The sequence below is a fragment of the Ovis canadensis genome, chromosome 9, assembly GCF_042477335.2.
Source record: "Ovis canadensis isolate MfBH-ARS-UI-01 breed Bighorn chromosome 9, ARS-UI_OviCan_v2, whole genome shotgun sequence".
In the NCBI taxonomy this organism is placed as follows: Eukaryota; Metazoa; Chordata; class Mammalia; order Artiodactyla; family Bovidae; genus Ovis; species Ovis canadensis.
Window position 1 is genome coordinate 79,261,585 of NC_091253.1, and position 23,607 is coordinate 79,285,191.

At 34.4% G+C, this 23,607-nt stretch overlaps 1 protein-coding gene across 1 annotated transcript in view; it reads left to right on the forward strand.

The window, feature by feature from the left end:
• Nucleotides 1-23,307, forward strand: part of EIF3E (eukaryotic translation initiation factor 3 subunit E) — a 47,584-nt gene extending 24,277 nt beyond the window's left edge. The window contains exons 8-13 of the mRNA XM_069600376.1: nucleotides 4,963-5,089; nucleotides 6,099-6,200; nucleotides 7,397-7,506; nucleotides 21,585-21,687; nucleotides 21,969-22,103; nucleotides 23,132-23,307. Coding sequence (XP_069456477.1) covers nucleotides 4,963-5,089; nucleotides 6,099-6,200; nucleotides 7,397-7,506; nucleotides 21,585-21,687; nucleotides 21,969-22,103; nucleotides 23,132-23,170 — 616 coding nt within the window. The 3' untranslated portion in view covers nucleotides 23,171-23,307. The remainder of the gene's footprint in view (nucleotides 1-4,962; nucleotides 5,090-6,098; nucleotides 6,201-7,396; nucleotides 7,507-21,584; nucleotides 21,688-21,968; nucleotides 22,104-23,131) is intronic.
• Nucleotides 23,308-23,607: the final 300 nt, after the last annotated feature.

The window sequence follows — 23,607 nt, forward strand, 5'->3', positions numbered from 1 at the left end:
AGATAAGGTATCAAGTATAAGCTGGAACAGTGTTCGTAGGCTATTAGAGATGAGGCTCTGCCACCAAACGTAGATGCTATTAGTAAGAAGAATGCATATGTAATACAATGCTCTCGTTACTCTCCATTTGTAAAAAAAGATTTAAAGTTCAGTTAGCAAAAGAATGTTTGATTTGTTTTCTAAATAAAAAAATGTATATTTCCTAAGAAATTTCAGGTTTTACTGTTAACAGTCAACTAGATTGTGCCCAGAATTTGTCCTCACTTACCATCTGCCATTATTTTTCCAAAACTTCCTAATTGTTCCTGACAAGAAAACTTTTTTATGCAAGTATTTTACTTGCTTTAGCTTAGGATGATCTCTAAAAATCCATCCTCTGCGGTTATAATAAGTTTAGCCTTTCTGGAAATACCCTTTTCTTTTTTGTGCCAATTCAAAGCCTGCCTGTTTTTCAAGATCCAGCTCAGGTTAACTTCCTACATAAGGTCCTATATATTGTGCCTGCCTTATACTTGGTTTAATTAATGTCTTTCTAAAAAAACTTACAATTGCCTTATCACCCTAACTAGATTATAAGCATGTTTGAGAGGAGAATTTTATTTGGTGGTTTATTTTGTCTTATCCTTTGATTACTAAATGTTCTGAGTTATAATCAAAAAATACTGTAAGAACACTTCCATAAAATTATACAATTAGAACAGGGTTGTGCTAGAAAAAGAATAAACTTTCTTATTTGACCATCCTGAAATTGCACTTCAGAGCACAATAAATACTGAACCTCTTATTTAAAGGAAAAATAGTTTTAAGTTAGATTTCAAAAATAGAGAAGGTATAGGCTCCTTTCTTACATAGTTTATAATGCAAACAAATAACACAAGTAGCTTAAGAACATATTTAACTACATATAGCTGTGCGATTTATGACACCAGTGAGACCTGGAGAAGTTAGAAGAAGATGAAAATTGATTAAATTGATTTGACTTTTAAATTTTGATTGATAAAGAAGAAAGGAGATGAATGATAGAGAAGTAGAACAGAAGAGCACAGTGGTTACTGGTAGGCTATTAAATAGTGATGCCTATGGTTTTTTTATATTTGAACTAAATCATATGATTACTGATCCTACAGGAGTGTAAACTAAGATGACTTGCCCACAATCACCCTTAATCCTCACTCCCTTCCTTTTTGTACTGATCAGTATAGATAACTTACACCCAGACATAGACAGGATCGCTTCTTTCCTAGCAGGTAGGAATTCCCTGCTATGTTTGGAAGTCTGCTGTGGTAATGCTGTATACCAAAAGCTATGGACCGCAAGCTAAAAATTGTGGCCAATTGCTTTTTTTCTCATGGCCTGCAATCTGAGAATGACTTCTGCATTTTAAATGGTTAGGAAAAAAAATATTTTGTGATATGAAAATTATGAAATTAGAGTTTTAATGTCCATAAATTTTTATTGGAACACACATTCATTGATCTATATTGATCTATCTGATCTGTGCATGTATAGAGATAGATGAATATAGAGAGATACAGAGATGATCTATATCTGCTTTCGGACAGTAACAGCAGAGTGGAATTGTTGTGACGGAGATGGTCATACGTTGTTGCACTCGCCTTGCTTCACTGCTGCTCAGTGCTCCTTGAATCCCAGTGATGCTGCCCTAGTGCCTGGCCCTTTTCAAGTGTCGTGTATATCACTACACGGCAACATTTGACCAGTGCTTACTCATCATGTCAGCAGGAGAAAAGTGGATTTCAGATGTGCTTAAATTTTAAGGCACAATACAGTGGAAATATTTTGTTTCAAATTAGAAAGCAAAGCATTGAATTGACAGTGTAGATATGCTGAAAGTGTACAGTGTTCATCCATATAACTAGGCTGTAAGCTCTCATTACAGTATTCCCAACCGATTACAAAGCAGCTCTCAGAAAAATTAGGAAATTTAAAACAATACTGCAGCAGAGTTTCCTCACAAAATTAAGGAAAATGAGGCTTCAACTAAAGTATGTTTCTGAATGGCTCTTTTGTTAACCAAGTAAGGAAAGCCATTTACTAGTTATGTTCAGTTGCAGCAGCCAAAAAAATATGTCCAGAAAAAAAGAATTGGTTTAAAACTTACAGCCTTCTACTGAGAACTGTTCCTCAGAATTGAAGATATTGGGAGCACATCAATAGTCAATTAAGAAATAAAGTATATGAATTTTTAGTGATTTCTTAGATTCTGTTGATAGATGTTTATCAGTATGGCTAGTTGGTTTGAGGAATCACTGTTGGATTTGAAGTGTCTGAAGAACATGCCTTTATGAATAGTCTGTGGAACAACTACAGTTGAAAATATTTCCAGAGTTAAGAAAGCACTAATTTAGTACAACCTGAAGTGGAACCTGCTAAACTGTTAAAAATATTGGTGGCAAATATATGTGGGGGAGAAATTTGGTTATTATTGGACAAATTTACAAAGCTTGTGGAAATGTGAGGTGTTGAAAGCCTATAGTTGTCCATTGCATTAGACATTTCCACATATTTCATGGAAGATTCCTGAATCCATGGTGTATTATTAAACCATTAGCGTCAACAGTGAACTTCATTTTCTGTTGTGGGCTTAACTGTTTGGTCCCTGAATTTTTGTTTGATCGATAGAATATCTTGACTTTCCCTAGTACCACAATGATAAAATGACTTTGCAGTGGCAAAGTTTTATTGTGACTTTTTCTAGGTTGGAGTAAGGTGGAAATTTTCTTAAACAAAAAATTGCCCTCAACCACTATGAGCAAGCCCTGGATGGCTCTGGAAGTTATATTTTGCTATAGACTTAATGTTTCTTAGTTCAACCTAAAATTAGAAATCTGAACAGTACTTATATGCAGACTTATACTGCAGCAGGCATTTATTTGATGATGAATAACATAGTATGAATCCTAAGTAATGTCTAGCTGCTTTAACCTTTCCTGTTCTTTGAAAAGTTTAAAGAAGAAATGAGACCTTCATTCCCACACAGATTTGTAGCAGATAGATTTTTTAAGCTCAAGTTACATTTCAAAAAAGTTTTAGATCTCATTGTAAGTACAAAGGAAATTTCTGTGTATGAAAATCCATCTAACTGTGCAATTGAAATAGAAATGATTTATTTGCAATGTAATGATAGCTATATCATTACATTTGATAGCTAAAAGGCAATATCAAAAGATCTTAACAGAATTCTTAAAAAGCCTTCCCCAAGTGATAAATACGCTAAATTAAAGTCTTATCATTGATACCAATGTTTGGTAGTACCTGCATACATTAAAAAATCATTGTCGGGTTAAATATGTAAAATCTCATTACAGATTAGCATTAACAAACATTTGTAATAAAGTTTAATAGGGATCTCTAAATTTGAACCCAATAAGCAAAGTTACCCTATTAAGGGAATTTTACTATTTTTATTAGTAGACTTGAATTATGAATATTTGTAGTCAGCTATTATATTTTGAGTTTTTATAATAGAATATTTTAGAAATTTGTTTTATTTTTATATAGGTGCCTGATTAATATTCTGAGTCTTGCTTCTTGACCTGCAAAACCTAAAATATTCATTATCTGGCCCTTCACAATAATTTTCTAACCCAACTATATACTCACATAGAGATGATTTCTTAAGGACATCATTTTCCAATAAAAACAGTGAAATTATACATGATGCAATAATACAGAGAAAGGATAAATAAAGGGGGGGTTACCATCATATAAAATATACTTTAATCTTGTAGGAATAAATCTATGAATGAGTTCCATAAATGTGTACTAAAACTACCTACTTCAAATCTGATTAAGAAAACCAGTCATACTCTCCTATACACCATGTCTCTGGTAAGAGTATTGAGGCAGTAACTTGTACTGAACAACATTGCATTTAAAATTTTCTGCCTGAAACTCACACTTAATTTTTCAGATAATGAAGCTTTTAGCTGATTTGTTTAGTTATCTTTTCTTAGAAATTGTTTTGTTCTTGAGTTAATGTTGATTATTTTTATAGCTTGCCTTGTTTAGAGGGAATTTAAAGAGGACTAAGTGGAACTAGATTTTATCTAAATGTTAGGTTATTATCGGATTGTAGGGTCCTCTGATGAGTTCAAACAACATTTTATGGGGTATCTACAATATGACAAAGTATAGAGATTTATTAACATTATAATCTGGGAGAACTTGGGAGATAAGGTTTCTCTGCTGGACCTTGAAGAATGGCTAGAATTTAGACTTTCAGAGGGATGTGTTCGGGAGAGCAGTGGAGTGAGCTTTAAAAAGTGAGGAAAGCAGGAGGCAGTCAGTGGTGTGCTGGGAGATAGAGCTGGATGGGTACCTTGGAGCTTGAAGATTCAACTAAGAGAAATGGACTTTGTTGACAAATATATCCAACCTGGTGCTCAGAGGTTCTTACTGGATAAAAATTAGGGAGCTGTAAAAGGAAATTGAGCAGAAGAAATACAGCATAAATACCGAATGACTGGGGTGGTCAGCTGCTGATCATCAAAATAGTTTCCAGTCTTCCATCCCATGAAATTAATTGGTTTTAATTGTTTGTGTAAGTGCCTGATTCTCTTAATTATGAGCAGTGTTTTGCACATAGCTTTTCATACATTTGTTCTTACAGGTAAATGAAATCTTTTGAAACAGACTGATGGCTTATATAAGAGCCTTTCAAAATCCTTTTACTCGGCAGTGGTAATAGAGGTAATATTTATCTCTTAAGTGAGTCTCTCATCTCACTCCAAACTGAGAAATACGAGCTAGCATTCTTACCATTTAAACTTTTTCTTGGTGAAGATGGCCCTAATAATACTCATTTGTAATTTTTTACAATCCTTGCTTACTGAAACAGTGCAGTCTGATGGGCTGCTCAAGTGTTTTCTTTAAATCACAGATGATTATAGATCTAGAAAAACTTGGTAAGTTATTAAGTAAATTGCATTTTTTTTTTAGGTATCTTAATGCAATTCAAACGATGTGTCCACATATTCTCCGCTATTTGACCACAGCAGTCATAACAAACAAAGATGTTCGAAAACGCCGGCAGGTGCTAAAAGATCTGGTCAAAGTTATTCAGCAGGTAAAAAGTAAAATCTGTATTGATTTTTAAAATGTGCCTAAACTTTAACCTCTTTTTCTTGAAGAAGTAGGACTCTTAGATCTTACAGTGAAAAGAGTGAAAGTCGCTCAGTCGTCTCCGACTCTTCTCAACCCCGTGGCCTATACAGTCCATGGAATTCTCCAGGCCAGAATACTGGAGTGGGTCGCCTTTCAATTCTTCAGGGGATCTTTCCAACCCAGGGATCAAACCAGGATCTCCTGCATTGCAGGCAGATTCTTTACCAACTGAGCTATCAGTTTAGCTATCAGGCTAAAATTCTTTTAAAAAGTAGGAGGAAAGTATACATGAAAAGAAAAGAGCCCCAAATGGGCATATGCTGCCTTCCAGTTCAAGATACATTTATGGTAGATGTGGCATGAATGAATACTGCTCTCTGCTAGTTGGATACTTAATATACGTTGTGTATTAGTGTTGTTCTTACTGCAAAGAGTAAAGGAGATCTGGAGCCTGGATTCTTTTTTGAAGGACACTACCTACATAATACCAGAGTAGTTAATCTTTACATAATTTTAATAGTACCCATGTTGTGCAAAAGCTATAGCACTACTGCTTGGTTTTTAGTGAATTTCTCGACAATAACTAACTGTGGGTTCAAAAAGAACTTAAATTTTATTTTATCTAAGAATAATTTAGATAGAAAAAGGCAGTTTTATTCATCAGAATATGAATACACTGTTACTTGGAGAAGTTCATCACTGTTCATTGACTAAGGGAGACTTGGCAGTAGAGGAATTTGAAAGCTTTCGGAATGGTTCTAGGATGACCATTTAGAGAACTTGGTTTAGAAGGCATCATAAGGTTAAGTTGTGGCCTTGAATTAGGATATAAGCAATTGCTTTGAGAAGATAGTACTTGGTAATTTGTTAGAAACTAATGGTAAGGGAGGAGAAAATAGGAAGATTGGGGGCAGTCTACTACTAAACAGTGTTGAATCAAATCCAGCTTAACCTTTGACTTAATTTTACAGGAGTCATACACATATAAAGACCCAATTACAGAATTTGTTGAATGCTTATATGTTAATTTTGACTTTGATGGGGCTCAGAAAAAGCTAAGGGAATGTGAATCAGTAAGTATAAATTTTTGCTTACAAATAATTCTTTAATTTGAGGGTATTATAAGAATTAACCTAACAGGGTTTTATTAATTATGTCAGAAATGTTTATTAATCTTAAAATGGCAGACTGTTTAGAAATGTGTTGGGTCGAAGACATTTTTTATTTTATTACCATGTGTCTACCCCTTTTGTTAACAGTTGATTAAAACATTAAGGGCTTTATAAATTCACATATAATTTCATGTCTTATCCTGAATGAATAAAAATATGTGAAATGCTTTATTTGTATAAGCAAGATAATATCAAGTTTTACATCACAGTTGTGGTTCCAGCTTGTTACATAAACAGGCCTAATTTGAAATTTTTCTTACGATTGTATTTTAACATTTGCTATAAATCAGTCAAGCTAAGAGTGAATTTTTAAACTAGTGTCTTCTGTTACCTGGCAGAAACTAAGGTACTGTCAGAGCATCTGAAAAAGTTGGGCTTACAGTCTTTTTTCGTAGTAAGTTTTCAAGTTTCGAAAAACTAAGAATTACTTGTTAAATGCATTTACCAAATCTATAAGTAAGTATGCCTTTAGAGGTGATTTTCAAACATTGAACAAAGTTTGTAACAACTTGTGTACATGTAGTACAACAACTTGTGTACATGCAATCAAATGCGACATTATTAAATATTGGTGTTTATTGTAATACTAAGTATCTAGGCCATGCCAGGCAGTGGGGCACTTGGTTGCTGTTTTTGAAGTTAAAATATTGTCTTTTAATTATGATACATCTGTGAAATAGGTGTCACCCTTTGAATTTTTTTCTCCTGTGGCTTTCCGGTCTACTTATTATCACAGAAGTATGCATATCTTTAGTCCATATCTACATTAAAAAGCTGGAAATACGTTATCTACAGAGCATTTCTTTAGGTTAATGACAGGACCAAGCCGCTTTGTTGTAAGGTTGTTGAGGTCATCAGTGGAACAAGGAAACGTAGTTTTTAGCTCTTTTTCATGTAGCATTCATTTTCTTATTTGCATTTTTAGAAACTTGAATATAATGTTCTAAAAAGTACTATGAAGTAGAACCTATGATATTAGATGAGAGAGTTGTAGTGAAAGGAATAATGAGTAAAGAACAAAGAACATATTTGAGACAAATTTTTAAAATTGCTCATCGTCATTTATAATTTTTTCCTCTTATATTTTATTCATATAGGTACTAGTGAATGATTTCTTCTTGGTGGCTTGTCTTGAGGACTTCATTGAAAATGCCCGTCTCTTCATATTTGAGACTTTTTGTCGCATCCATCAGTGTATCAGCATTAAGTAAGAATACTGATTTAATTTATACTTTCTACTTTTAAATTCCTATAAACTTTGATTTATTGTAAAGTTACAGTTACCAAGATTCCAGTTAATTGGATTTCTATTGTATTTCTCTGTGCTATAGTAGAAAAAGGAAATGTCATAGTGATTTATTAAAAATCCTAACTTTTGTTTGAATTCTGGGATGCTTCAGATCCTTCTTATTTCCATATGTGTGGGAAAGCATGATTTTTGAAAATTACTTCAAGGCAGTATTATGATTGTCAGAGAGTTACCTTTTAAAAGAATACTATTACACCATTACATAGGGAGAAAAGAGTGATGACCAGTTTTAGAATGGTTTTCAACATGAGTTCACTTAAGGAATCAGTCCTTAGTAAATTGGAAATGCTGTTGAAAAGACCACATTTGGTAATTATTTCAGTTAATTGAATTTATTTTATTTTATTATATGTTTGAATTCTCATAGTAAACTCCTGTGACATCCTAAAATGTTGAAACATGGAAAAGTTATGGAGAATTTCAGTTGAAATTTTCTCTGTTATGTGAGGAAATTGTTGGGAAAATTTGTGAAACTTACATAACTTATTAGAAACTGATTTTATGTATTAGAAATTGAAAAATAGCAGTGTCCCTTGACCACAGATGAAGTCAAGCAGTAAATGCTCCTTAAATGTTTAAAAACTTACTATGTTAATGTTTGCCTCTTAGGAATTGTATGTACACCAAAGTTTTTCTTTAGAGCCTTTGGTTTTCACTAAGTCATCCATTCTTGCTTGCCTTATTTTAGTGGGTTGTCATTGAAGTGGTTATTCAGAGTTAGAATTACAGTGTGAACATGGGTCTTTTCCTTTGGGAGTTGAAGTTTTGACCTTATTTAGTACTTTATTATAGCTAGCAGACATACTAATATAATTTTAAGAATCTGGTTCCCAATCTAGTTCCCTTAAGGAATACATGGAAATACCTAGCAGTCATTAGTCATGAAATGCATTAGTCATGAAATGCATTATCTATATAAGTATACATATTTATGTATCTGCACAAGCAGATAAAGGAAGAGCCCCCTTTCACTTTGTTTTGCTTGCACTTCTGTTCGGCTTTCCTCCTGACTCCGTGGAACCATATGACTGACTCTGGAAACCCAGTTTTATGAAACACTGATTCAGTACAACTCCTTTGTTTTGTAGCTCCCTCTTTATAGCTAAGAAACTGAAGGCTCAGAGACATTAAGCAGCTTAGGTCTTACTTAATGCAAGATTCTGAGCTAATAGCTCTCTGACATTCATTGTCTTGACCCTGGTTACAAATTCTTTCTTTTTCATTGTGAGCAATTGATAGCCGATTTAGACTAATTTGTCATTAGTGTATCATTTGAGCCAGAGGATAAAGATGGAAAAAACCATGAGTCAGTGTTTAATTTTTTGTCCAGAATCTGTAGAGTTTTGTTTTTTATCTTACAAATATAGATTCCCTGAAGCCACCACAAACTTTCTGAATCCAGTTTTCTGTGTTATGCTGTGTAGGACTTCTGTGTTATACTAAATAGGGCTACTTTACTGTTCTAGTTAGGGTGATTATTCCAAAGCACATCTAAGATTAAGAACCATTGCATCAGGTCACAAAATTTTTTTAGGCACATAGTTATAGCCTGCTAGGGTAATGGATTGAAAAATGAGTGATTTAATATTTTTAGTATGCAGTGGATTAACAGGGTAGAGGACAAGCATAAAGTACAGCTTCATGTGAATAAACAGTTATTCTTAGTGCAGCAATGATATCTCAGATTCTAAGGTTTGGGGGGTGGTACCGGAGAGTATGGGGGCCAGTAGGACTCAGTCCAGGGGCCTAGGCTTCTTCATGTTTTTGGAACTGCTTTAATAGGTTAGAAATATGACTGAAAATAATGTTAAGCATCTAAGTTGGGCTTTTATAAATACAGCAAATATCTTCAGTCAGACACCAGGGACTTGGAATCCATGATAATGACCAAACTAGCTATTGTTTACATTCAAACAGTATATAGAAAAAAATTGCTGTTCTCTAGTTCAGAGGTTTTTAAGCCTAGCTATACATCAGAATCATCTGGAGAACTTAAAAAACCACCAATAACTTAAACTTAAGAATGGATTTTTCTGGCTTTACCACAAACCTTCTGAATCACAATCTCTGGGATCAAGACTTGAGAATCTGGTTTAAAGGTTCTCAGGTCCAACCCCTAAAAAATTAAAGCATTCTCAGAATGGGAAGGGGCAGATCTCAGCACCTGTAATTTTCAGAGCTCCTCTCAATAATTCTGGTGTAAGAATTAATGAAGAGATATTCTGTGCCCTTTACAATTTCCTTCAATGGTAACATTTGGTGAACCATAGTAAAATACCACAACCACCCTATTGATGTTGATACATTCAGATATAGAACATTTCTGACACCACACAAATTCCTCAGACTGCTCTTCTATACCCATACCGACTTCCTTCTCGCCTCTTATGAACCCTGGGCAACCACTCATCTGTTTGCTATTTTTGTAATTTTGTCATTTAAAGGATGTGCAGAACTTTTTAAAAAGTAGTGTTCAGGGTAGTCCTCTTCTTCCTGAAGAGGATAAATGCATATGATACAGATTATGATATAACTAGTTAAGAGCAGTTTAACTATGACAATTTTTGAAAGAAGAAAATATTACAGATGTGAATGAGTGCCAGGCACTGGATAGAAAGTAGAGAACACAGCCTCAGAGCTTAAAATCCAGAGGAAGAAACAGATAAGATAAGATTATAATTAGGATAGGCATTTTGAAGAAAAATACAGAGTAATTAGAATAACATGGACATAATTTGTATACAGAAAAGTCAGAGAAGTAATTTGAATTGAAGTTTCACTGAACCCTGATAGCTCTCTAAAATATCTTTAAGTAGACTCTTTTCCATCGTATACTAATAATGACAAATCACTCCATTTACTAGTTTACGCTGGCCTATCTCTGCTTCTAATTAATTTAGTTATTTGATATTTGATCTTTTTTAGGGCTAGGGGGAAGGATTTGTCTCTGTCTTCCTTTCTTTCCCCTAGTGGACACAAATCAAATGCTATTCAGCATTTTAAAGCCAATGGTTGTTTATTAAATAACCCTTTCCATTTGTGATTTGAAACATTCTCTGTTGATAGGATTCTTCACTAAATGGCACATGTGACAGTCTTATCTTTATAAAAATGTATATTAAGAATGTTTTTATCAGTTTATACACAGCCCTATAGATTTATAGGATAAATTACAAATCTGTTTACCATGAAGTATGCAACATCTGTCAAAAAAGATTACTGTGGTGGGATTTAATTTAGTATAGCCGAATAGTTTATCAGATATAGTGTGTCTGAAATTTAAAAGCTGTTCTAGAATAATCCTTGGACCAGTTTTCAGTTGTAGATAAAAACAAAGTATGGAAGTAATATTTTGAATGTGTATGATAAACATGTTGGAGCATACATTAATATAATTTCCCTATGGGGGTTAGTTTTGGCTTTTCACAAAAGTATGTATTTGCCAACTGCTCTTGCATTTAAGTTATGAAGTCATTCCACTTTGCTTACTTTATTCAGTAACATTTTAGATCTTAATATTTTTCTTAAAGGCTTTATTACCATATAGCAATTTATACTTAATTATACTTTGATATTAGAGATAAAAGGTGTGTTTCCAGATGGAGATTATTTTAAACAGCCATTATCGTTGTATTTCTGTGTTAATTATCAAGTAATACAGTGTCATTTTTGACTAATGAGATGTTGGTAAATTCAGTGAGAATTTTCATTTGTCATACAGAGCATTTCATGTCTCAGTTTTCTGCTGTTTTCTTTCTCCTATTTCCTCCTAATCTTACAGTTAAATACAGTTTACACTTAAGACTTACTTTTTAATTAATTGTCATAGGATATCCTTATAAAACACTGGAGCTCTTTCGATATATAAAATAGTTAGCCACAGTCTTCAGTGGAAAACAGGCCAGAGATTTCCATGACTTAATGGCTTAAGTCAGTATTTTTTTAAATAAGTTGTGCTTATCAACTAAAATTTGGAAAGCCAGGTTATTAAGCAGGTAATTGATAAGCTTCTGAAATTCTGGACCCCAAATCTTTATTTGTTAAGATACATCAGGGTAAGGGCTGTGGAAGGGTTCAGAAAAAGACTGTCGAAAAGATTAGTCATTGAAAACCTGATAGACAATCAGCCTAGAGTTGATGAAAGCCTAATTGGTTCTCTAGATTTAGATTTATATACCTTATGTTCTTAGGTGGGATGACTGGTCTTAATGCCTTCCCAGAAAGAAGAAAAGTATCTGATTTTTGTGCTAAGAGTTATGAATATGTTTTACTAATGAAATTGAATAGAGGATAAAATAATAATTTTTTTTTATGCCTTAAAATAGCACTTAGGATTCTGTTTTTTCCCCTCTGCCCCAAAGGAATGAAGGCTTCCCAGGTGGCAAAGTATTAAAGAATGTACTTGCCAATGCAGGAGACACAGGGTCAGGAAGATCTCTGGGTCAGGAAGATCCCCTGAAGTATGAAATAGCAACCTACTCCCAATATTCTTGCTTGAAAAATTCCATGGACAGAGGAGCCTACTGGGCTAGTCCATGGGGTCACAAAGCGTTGGACATGTATGAGCATGCACACACATGCCAAAGGAATGATTTACGTATTTGTTTAGTCAAAGTTATTACTTAGCTTTTCCTTTATGGTACTGACTTTGTATTTTATATAAAAGTTGTTTCTCGTAATAGGTTTATATGCTATTTACCTAATTTCTTCTAGGACCTCTGTGACTTTATTTCCTCTGTTTGAATCCATCAAGGATTTATTTGGAAATAGAAAGTAGCTCCTCTCCCTATCCCCAAAATAGCCAACATGATTTATTGAAAAGCTGTTTTCTCCCACTTATTTGAAATGCCATCCATATTGTATTTGAAATTATTACTTGTTCATGGGACTTTTTTCTCAATTCTTTAATCTTTTGTAAATTGTGTGTTAGTGTCTGAACTTAACATCAAATAAGTGCTAAGTTAATTTAGCACCTTGTTTCAAATAAGGTAGATTTGTAGTATGTTTATCTAGTATTCAATATTTGTTTTCTCTGGAATTGATAATGGCCACTTTCCTGCCATTTGCTTTGTTGTTTTCCTTAATGACTTTTTCATTAATTCCACTTCAGACTCTTTGCCAGTTTGTAAATCTCTTTTCAAAATTGATTATTCTCTGAAGGAGCCTGATGGGCTGCGGTCTATGGAGTTGCACAGAGTAGGACACGACTGAAGCGACTTAGCAGCAGCAGCATCTCTTATACAGGTGTTTTGTTTTCCTCTCTAGCAATGGGGAGAGGGGAGGTTTTTCTGGTGCCCGTTGTCTGAAATTTTACAGTGACATGCCTTTGTATAGGTCTGTTTTAATTTTTCATATTTATTGTTGTTGTTAGTCGCTAAGTTGTGTCCAACTCTTTGCAACCCTATGGACTGCAGCATGCCAGACTTCCCTCTCTTCCACTATCTCCTGGAGTTTGCTCAAGTTCATGTCCATTGAGTCAGTGATGCTTTCTAACCATCTTATCCTCTGCCACCCTCTTCACCTTTGCCTTCAATCTTTCCCAGCGTCAGGGTCTTTTCTAATGAGTTGGCTCTTGGCATTAGGTGGACAAAGTGTTGGAGCTTCAGCATCAGTCCTTCCAGTGAATATTCAGGTTGACTTCCTTTAGGATTGACTGGTTTTATTTCCTTTTAAGGAGATCAGTTCTTCATATTAGACTCTTTAAATTTAGAAGTTCATGGTCTCCAGGTCTGGGAATTTTTCTTGAATTACAATTATTTCTTTAACAGTTTCTTCTTTATGTTCACTGTTTATTCTTTCTGGAACTTCTGTTATTCAGGTATTAGACCTCCTGGATCAGACTTCTAATTTTCTTATCGTTTCTCTGTTTTCCATCACAATATCTTTGTTTTCTACACTCTGGGAGATTTTCTCCCAGAGAAATCTTCTGTGGATTAAAAATAGTCTCTGATGTTATTTTTCAATTTCCAAAAGAAAGACCTCTGTCACTCTTCTTTTTCTGAATATTTTTTATAGCATTCTGTTCTTACTTTATGAATGTAGTTCCACAGTTTATAATTTTACTAAGGATATTAATGATACTTTTTGTTCTAGTTTTCTTAAAATTGAAATATAATTAACATATAACAGAATATTAGTTTTAGGTGTATGACATAATGATTTGATATTTGTGTATATTGTGAAATGATCACCTTAATAGGTGTAATTGACATTCATTGCCACACATAGTGGCAATTTTTTTCTCTTGTGATGAGATTTACTCTTAATTGTAGTCCCCATGCTATACATTATATTCCATGGCTTATTTCTTCTATAACTGGAAGTTTGTACCTTTTGACCCTTCACCCAGTCCCACCCATCCCCATCTCTTCTTTGTATCCATGAGCATTTTTTGTTTTGTTTTAGAGTCCACATATAAGTGAGATCATATGGTATTTGTTTTGTTTTGTTTTTTTTTGGGGGGTCTGGCTTAATTCACTTGGCATACTGCCCTCAACATGCAAATAGTACAATTTCATTTTTTTAATGGTTAAATAACTGTGTGTATGTGTGTGTAATCACATTTTCTTTATTCATTCATCCATTGATGGCCACTTAGGTTGCTTGGTATTATAAGTAATGCTGCAGTAAACATGGGTTTACCTAAATCTTTTCCAGTTATAATTTTCATTTCCTTCATATAAATTTAAGTGGAATAGCTGGGTCATACTGGGTTCTATTTTTAATTGTTTGAAGAATCCACTTAGTATCGTCCATAGTGATGGTACCAATTTACTTAACTACCAGCAATGCATCAAGAGTTTCCCTTTCTCCACATTCTTGCTAATATTTATTTCTTACCTTTTTAATGATAACCATTCTAACAGGTATGAGATGGTATTTCATTGTTTTGAGTTGTATATGTTTCTCTGATGATTAGTGATGTTGAGCATGTTTTCATGTACCTCTTAGCCCTCTGTATGTCTTCCTTGGAAAAATATTTATTCAGGTCCTCTACCCATTTTTAAATCAAATTGTTTGGGGGTTTTGTTTTTTTCTTTTTGGATGCTGAGTTAGTATGTGTTCTTTCTATATTTTGGATATATATATAACCCCTTATATATGTGGTTTGCAATATTTTCTCCCACTTGGTAGGTTACTTTTTCATCTTGTTGATAGTTTCTTTTACTGTGCAGGGGCTTTTTAGTTTGATGTTTATTTTTGCTTTTATTACCTTTGTGTTTGAATTTATTTTGGTATCAGTTGTAAAAAGTCCTCACAACGACATATGTCAAGAACTTACTGCTTGTGTATGTGTGTGTTTTTTAAAGGAGTTTTATATTTCCAGGTTTTTTAATGTTCAGTTCTTTAATTCATTTTGAGTTAATTTTTGTATATGGGGTGAGGACTGGTCCAGTTTCATTTGTTTGCATGTAATTGTCCAGTTTTCCCAGCACCATTTGTTGGAAAGTGACTGTTCTTTTCCCATTGTATATTCTTGCCTCCTTTGTCATAAAGTAATTTACCATATATGCTTCAGTTCGAGCTCTCTATTCTGTTCCATTAATCTATGTGTCTATTTTTATGCCAGTAGCATACTGTTTTGATTACTATAGCTTTGTGATATAGTTTGAAATCAAGGAATGTGAAGCCTCCAGCTTTGTTCTTTTTTCTCAAGATTTGTGAAAGGCTGTTTGGGGTTTTGGGCTTCCCTGATGGCTTAGATGGTTAAGAATCCGCCTGCAATGTGGGAGACCTGGGTTCGATTCCTGTGTTGGGAAGGTCTTCTGGAGGAGGGCATGGCAACCCACTCCAGTATTCTTGCCTGGAAAATTCCATGGACAGAGGAGCCTGGTGGGCTACAGTCCATGTGTTTGCAAAGAGTCGGACATGACTGAATGACTAAGCATGCATCTGGGGTTTTATGTGTTACTTAACATATTCAAGGACTTCCCTGGCAGTCCAGTGGTTAAAACTTCACTTTCCAGTGCAGGGAGTGCAAATTTGATCCCTAGTTGGGGAGCTAAAATCCCACATCCCTTGGGGCCAAAAAACCAAAACATAAAAAAGGAAGCAATATTGTAACAAATTCAAAACTTGAAAAAAATGATCTACATTTAAAAAAAAAAAACGTTCAGTATCTTGTGTCACTTGAGCAGGAGCGATTTTCAACTAAAAGGTGTGAATAAGGGATTTAGACAAAATATGTATCTTTATTTTATTGAAGTATAATTGATTTATAATGTGTTAATTTCTGCTGTACAGCAAAGTGATTCATTTATATATGGGCTTCCCTGATAGCTCAGTTGGTAAAGAATCCATCTCCAACGCAAGAGACCTGGGTTCAGTTCCTGGGTGGGTAAGATCCCCTGGAGAAGGGAATGGTAACCCACTCCAGTGTTATTTTATTGAAGTATAGTTGATTCATAATGTGTTAATTTCTGTACAGCAAAGTGATTCATTTATATATATATATAATTGTAACAAATTCAACAAATATATATATATATATATATATATATTCCTTTTCATCTTCCTTTCCTTTATGGGTTATTATGGGACACTGAATGTAGTTCCCTGTGCTGTTTTTTTCATAGGACCTTGTTGGTTATCCATTCTCTAGTTAATAGTTTGCATCTGCTAATCCCATATTCCCAGTCCATCCCTCCCCCAGCTCTCCTCCTTTTTGGCAGCCACAAGTCTGGTTTCTATGTCTGAGTCTGTTTCATAGATCAGTTCATTTGTGTCATATTTTAGATTCCACATGTAAGGTAAATCATATGGTATTTGTGTTTCTCTTTCTGACTTAATTCACCTAGTGTATCTCTAGGTCCATCCATGTTGCAGCAGATGGCATCATTTCACCGTCTTCTTTATGGCTGAATAGTATTCTCTTGTGTGTATATACCACGTCTTTATCTGTTCATCTGTCATTGGACATTTAGGTTGTTTCCATGTCTTGGCTGTTGGGAATAGTGCTGCTGTGAACATAGGGGTGCGTGCATCTTTTTGAATTACGGTTTTTTCTGACTGTATCTCCAGGAGTGGTATTGCTGGGTCATATGGCAGCTCTGGTGTTTTGAGCAACTTCTGTGCTGTTTTCTACAGTGGTTGCACCAATTTACATTCCCATCAACAGTGTAGGAGGGTTCCTTTTCTCCACACCATCTCCATTATTTGTTTGTAGACTTTTAATGGTGGCCATTCTGACTGGTGGTCATTGTAATTTTAACTTGCATTTCTCTGATAATTAGCAGTTATTAGCTATCTGTATGTGTTCGGAGAAATGTCTGTTTAGGTTTTCTGCCCGTTTTTTCAATTAGGTGTTTTTGTTGTTCTTATTTAGTTACGTGAGCTGTTTGTATATTTTGGAAATTAAGTCTTTGTCAGTCACATCATATGCAGGTATTTTTCACAGTCAATAGGTTGGCTTTTTGTTTAGTTTCTTTTACTATGCAAAAGCTTGTGTTTGATTATGTTCCATTTGTTTACTTTAATATTTATTGCCTTGGGAAACTGACCTAAGAAAACAGTATGGTTTACGTTAGGAAATATTTCACCTATGTTCTCTTCTCAGAGTTTTAAATCGTGTCATGTCTTAAATATAAGTTTTTAAACCTAAAATGTCTTCTTTAAGCTGCCTGCAGACACGGTTGAGATTTTAATTTACCTGAATAATCTGGAAGTTATTTTTGAGTTTGAAACTTAGATTGAATTGGGATTTTTTTTCCCAGAAATTCTGCCTTTTGATATATTTTGTCTTTTAATTGATAAACTGAATTCTTTTAAATAACACAAAATAAGCATGGTGTAGGATAGCAAAAGGCAAGTTTTTGTTTCTTCAAGCTTTAATAAGATACTTATTTTTTATTTTTAAATCTTTACTTTTTTTTGTTTGTTTGTTTGTTTGTTTGTTTTTTCATAAAATCAGCAAAATGTAAGAGAATTGTGGAGTTAGAGAACTTCCCTCTGTTATTTAATTTCTTTTACTGTGTATATTTTCCTGTTACTTAAAATGGATTATTGCCACATTCTCTTATTCTTAAAGTGTTGGTAGCCTAGATAAGCTGAGAAGGTATCAATAATTTACTAATACTTTTCAGACCTTATTTCAGATTTTTCTTTGACTTGATTTAATAAGTAGAGGTTCCACAAGCGTATTGCAAAACAGTAAATCCTCAAAAGTGGGATTATGAGTCAGACCAGGCACGTTTGTGGGTCTTATGCATGTTGTCAGATTGCTCCAGCCAGGATGGAGTAGAAGACTTAGAATATGTATGTAAAGAAAGAAGAGGAATAGAAAATTCTAAGTAGAGTTATACAGAATAAAATTGTCTTTCTTTTGTTTTATAACTTGACATTAAATATTTCCATTCATAAATTATCCCCAAACCTCCAAACTAGAACTGGTTAAACCCTTTTACACTCACATAGCTCCTTCCTCTTTTTCCTTCTTACACTTAAAATAGTTTATATATTTGGAGGATTAGGTACTTGTCCCCTACTCCCCAACCCCACCTTTAAACTTTTATTAAAGTGGAAGACAGACTGTATGTTGTCACAGGCATCTAACACAATTCATGTTTTGTTGAATAAGTGACAGGAAAGGAAAAGAATTGGTTTGGTTTGGGTGGGCTGTGGTATTCATGAGGAAGAAGACTGAAAAGTTCAACTGTAGCTAAATTGTAGAGAACCATGAAACTTGGAAGTTTGAATTTTATTGTTTTGGTAGAAGGGCTCATATTTTTGAAAGGAATTTAGGAATAAGCTGGTAGTCAGGCTTTAGGACTAAGCTGGCAACTATGTAAAATAATAAGGTGAGACTCAAGAGGCAGATTAGTTAGAATATTATGAAACAGTCACAAAGCCTGCACTGGGGTAGTAACTAGGATAGGAATCAGACAGTAAGTTTTTATTAATTGCCTCCTCTACTGGGCATCATGCTAATTGCTGGATATATAGACATGAACAGGGAAGCTGTGGTGCATGCTTTTGGGTTACATGGTCAGTCTATCATGAAAGCAGATACACTGCTACACAACTACAGCTGTATGAAAGTGAAAGTGAAAGTGTTAGCTGCTCAGTTGTGTGCAACTCTTTGCAACCCCATGGACTGTATCCTGCCAGGCTCCTCGGACCATGGGATCCTCCAGGCAAGAATACTGAAGTATGTAGCCATTCCCTTCTCCAAGGGATATTGCCCACCCAGGGATCGAACCCAGGTCTCCCGCGTTGGACGTGGATTCTTCACCATCTAAGCTACCAGAGACTATGAATGCTCTGCAAAAAAACAGAGAATCGTGAAAACATCAAACTGATACATAATGGTTGGGAGAAGTGTCTTGGAAGGCCAGTGAGGGTACTCTTTTCTCTGATACCCATGTAACACATCACTAAGTGAAAAAAAGGTGTATTCGCCTTTGAAACAAAAGGCACAACATTTGCAAAGACCCTGAAGTGGTTTAAAACATGTCATAGTTAATGAACAGTGAGGTTTAGTCTGTTTGGTGGAGAGGAGAGTCTTTCAAGATGAAAGTAGTTTGGTAGGGAACTTTGATTAGAGTCAGTGGTTAAAGAGATAACTGATAGGACTTCTCAATGGCTCAGATGGTAAAGAATCTGCCTGCAATGCAGGAGACCTGGGTTTGGTCCCTGGATCAGGAAGATCTTGAGAAGGGAATGGCTACCCACTGCTGGCGGGCTACAGTCCATGGAGTCGAAAAGAATCAGATACAACTGAGTGACTAAGCGCAGCAGACATTATGCAACTATAAGGCCTTGGTTACTCTGATTTGAGTTCTTAGTCACTCTGTAGTATCCAATACAGTAATCCTGAATGTTTCATTATAATTTTAATTATGTAAACAGCCTCCATAAAGAGCTTTTATTTATAGTTTTAAAAATCTTTTAAAAACTGACTATACCCACTTAGTAGCTACTAGGAATAACATCTGTTTTTTAAAAGCAGTGTGTGGAGATCTTGAAGATTGAAATTTTAATATATTTCGTACAGATTGTTTCATAGTAAAACGGTCTTGGCTTCACTTTAAAGAGTTGTATTTGGGGGAAATGGAGGAGACATACAAAAGAGAAATTGTTACAGGAGTTGATAAAATAATGTTTTGGAAAATATGTTCTTTACCTTTAGAGTAGCAGCTTCAGCTCAAAGTATTAGGCAATAGCTTATTTTAGCAGTGCAGAAGAAAATGAAATGTACACATTTCTAAAATAAGTTAAGTACCAGTAGGAAAAACACGGAGTTTATTGAGAAGCCATAGGAAACACCAGCTGCAGGAATTTTTCCTAGTCAAAAAAATGCCTTGTTGTTTCAGTAAAATGACACACTTCCCTATTTTAAGTAACGTAAATAAAATAGGGTTTGCTTAGAGAACAATGATAAAGAGAATAAAATGAAACCTGATCATGAAATTGAAGTAGTAGTCATGGACTAATTGTTCTTTGTTTGCTGAGAATATGTACTTAAGGCAAAATTGATCATAAAAAGAGACCAGAACTTGACATGTAAATCCAAGGAGTTTTATGGTCGAGTTGGCTCATACTCATCATCATGATGTTTTTTTAACTTCAAGCTTATTTTAGGGATAAATTTTAAATGATTGCCTTCATTGATTTACCAGTAACTTTAATGATAGCCTAACTTTTTATATTTGGAACGAAATCCTTCTCTTTGTCAGTAAACATGAAATAGAAATAGCACCGATTATATTATTCCCATAAAGGTATTTTTGTTAACTTGATTGATTACTTTTGGATTAAGACTTATACAATTATATAGCTATATGATTTCCAGTGTGTTAAAAATTTATACTTTAAGATTGGGAGTGCTATCAGATTAGGAATTTTTATATTCTTTTTTTTTTTTTTCGTTAAAGTAGTGATGATATTAGAAGAACTGCAAGTGTATAATATCTTCATTGAAGACAAGTAAAAGAGGAGAGTTAATATTTGTGTCCAAACACCTGTATTTAGGGCTTCCCTGGTGGCTCAGAGGTTAAAGCGTCTGCCTGGAATGTGGGAGACCTGGGTTTGATCCCTGGGTCGGGAAGATCCCCTGGAGAAGGAAATGGCAACCCACTCCAGTACTCTTGCCTGGAGAATCCCATGGAGGGAGGAGCCTGGTAGGCTACAGTCCACAGGGTCTGTAAAGAGTCAGGCACAACTGAGCGACTTCACTTCACTTCACCTGTATATGCGTATATGTATACCATCCTTTTAAATATTATACATGCATACATAGATACTCTTTCATCATTTGACTGACTGACTTACCTGCTATGAAGGCTTGTGTTTGTGTTAATCCTGATAAATTAAGCCCTGCAGTGGCTTCTTTTTCAAGAGGCCTCTGATCATTAATTAGAAAATGCAAATTGGTTGATGACATCAAAGACTTTAAGTCAGGGTCTTGGTGTCTGTCATCTTTCTCCGTCCCCCTCTCCTCCGTTCGTGTTTTCTCTGTATGTATGTGTCTTTTTACTTAAACTCAGTGGCCATTTAGGTATCTGTAGTGTACAGTTCAAGGGAGTGTCCTTAGTGCAGAAGAAAATGAAATTCAGCAGCCCTGAATTTTAGTTTTGTGCTGCATTTTATTATTCTTAATTTCTGATGCTCCTTATAATGGGTTTAATGTCTATAATCATTACACATTGTACAACGTTTTTCTCCCTTAGATCATTAGTAGTGGAGCACTACTAAGTAAGATACTTTTATGGAAGTTAGAAGGATTTGTGTAAATACAGAATACGGGGCCCTCCCTTCAAAAACCTTAAATCTGTTAGGTGAAATGAGCTAGATTGTGAACAGCTCAAGAAAATAGCACAAACATGAACAATGCAATTTTAAGAGTCATAATATTTAAGAGAAGATGACCCATAAGTACTTAAAAGTTTCCATATAGAGTATAGGTCAGAGACTGTGTATATAAAACTAAGTTTTTAACTCAGTTAATGTCATTTTATTTCTTTTTTCTTTTCCATTAGCATGTTGGCAGATAAACTGAACATGACTCCAGAAGAAGCTGAAAGGTGGATTGTAAATTTGATTAGAAATGCAAGGCTGGATGCCAAGATTGATTCTAAATTAGTGAGTGTTGTCTGTGCTATGTACTAGATATCAGTTGCTGATTATTTTATATTTTGGGAGGAAGTTTTTGTTGGGACATTTATTCTAGAATTTTTGTTTTAATGTATAATAGTTTTTTTGAAGGCAGCAGCAATTTCCTGTTTTTTTGTTGTTGGATGATATTGTCATCTGTACTGTGCATAAAAATATTTGCAACATACATGTAGGTTGTGATGTCGTACTTACAACTTAAGAAACTCGGTTGTTAACGTTATAGGACCAATTTTTCTCTCTCATTTTAGGGTCATGTGGTTATGGGTAACAATGCAGTCTCACCCTATCAGCAAGTGATTGAAAAGACCAAAAGCCTTTCATTTAGAAGCCAGATGTTGGCCATGAATATTGAGAAGAAACTTAATCAGAATAGTAGGTCAGAGGTAAGAACCACACATCTTCTGTTGTCTCAAATTTGGCAGTAAATAATATAATTGTTACATGGGTATCATTTGAGAACAAATTAATTTTGGTTGTGTCTGGTTTTGTTTTGGGGGGTAATTTTATTTAAGAATCACTAAACTGAAAAGATTTTTCTTAGATTTTTGTGCATTAGTTAGGAAACAAAAATTAAATTATGTGTTCCTAGTTTTATTACAAGTGGGTTTTTTTTTCTTTTACCCTTCCTGTGTGCCTTCATTATGTCATTTCCTTAGTGTTTTCAACACATCATTTTGATACTGGCAGATGATAAGTTACATGTGTTATCTCTCAAGTACTTGAAATTTGTGTTCCTTTAAAGAACTACTTCTGCAACAATGTTGATCTTACTATGTTAGTGTTGATTTTACAAAATTTGACTTTATCTGATACTCATATGTAAGTGTCAGAAAAATAGATTTCCACTTTGGGTAGAAATCCTGCATATTAGATATTAAAGGAATTTGACTAGCCTTGAAATTTTGGGATTCCAAACTACCCCTAATACTTTTCAGGCATTATGATTACTTACAGCTGGAGGGTAGAAAGTTTTTAGAAAACAGTCAAGCTGCGTTCAAGGATCTCATCTGATTGAAGTTTTTAACAGATTTGTGTCCTTAGCATAGTCCTTCAGTTTTAAACTTTATTGTCCTTTCCTATTCCATCCAAGTGTAGAATTAACTGAGCCTGAAAAATAACTAACGTGTAGTTGTTATTTCTGTATGCTTAAGGGTCAAGTTGTATTGTTTGGGATTATAATATTGGTGATATTGTCATTGTTATACTTTTAATTGGTCAAAAACTGTATCAGATGGTATTTTGTTGTGTTGTTCGGAAACACCTCACATTTGGTAATTGAGGAAGTTGTTAAAGTCGTGGAGAATAGATTGGCAGAAGTGTGGCTAAAAAATACTAGTGTCGCTTTTTTTCAAAGTTGGCTTTTCAGAAATTATCTCTTTTCATCCTGTTGATTTCTTTTTGTGTATTTTAGGCTCCTAACTGGGCAGCTCAGGACTCTGGCTTCTACTGAAGAACTGTACAGAAAAATTGAAAAACCTTTAAAAGAAAGGTGAAATAATAAAACCATTATATAAAGGTGAAACCTTTTAGAAACAACGTATTTAGTATAATTTTGGAGAATTTGAATAAAATTGACCATTTTATTTCTTTGTGTATGTAAGTGTGTGATTTTTTTTTAACTTTTCATTTTGGAATAATTACATCAATAGTTTTCCAGTAAGTTGCAAAAATAGCAGAGAGAGGTCTTGTGCAACCTAAATATAGTTTTTCCCAATTTTTTCCTTGTATGTTACTATAATCCAATCTCAAACTGGGGTATTGATATTGGTACAGTGGTATGAATAACTCTGTGTGCCATTTTATCACTTTTTGTGTTACCATCTCTACAGTCAAGATACAGAGCTCTCATCGTCATCAGGAAGGTCTCCTTATGCTACCCCTTTGGAG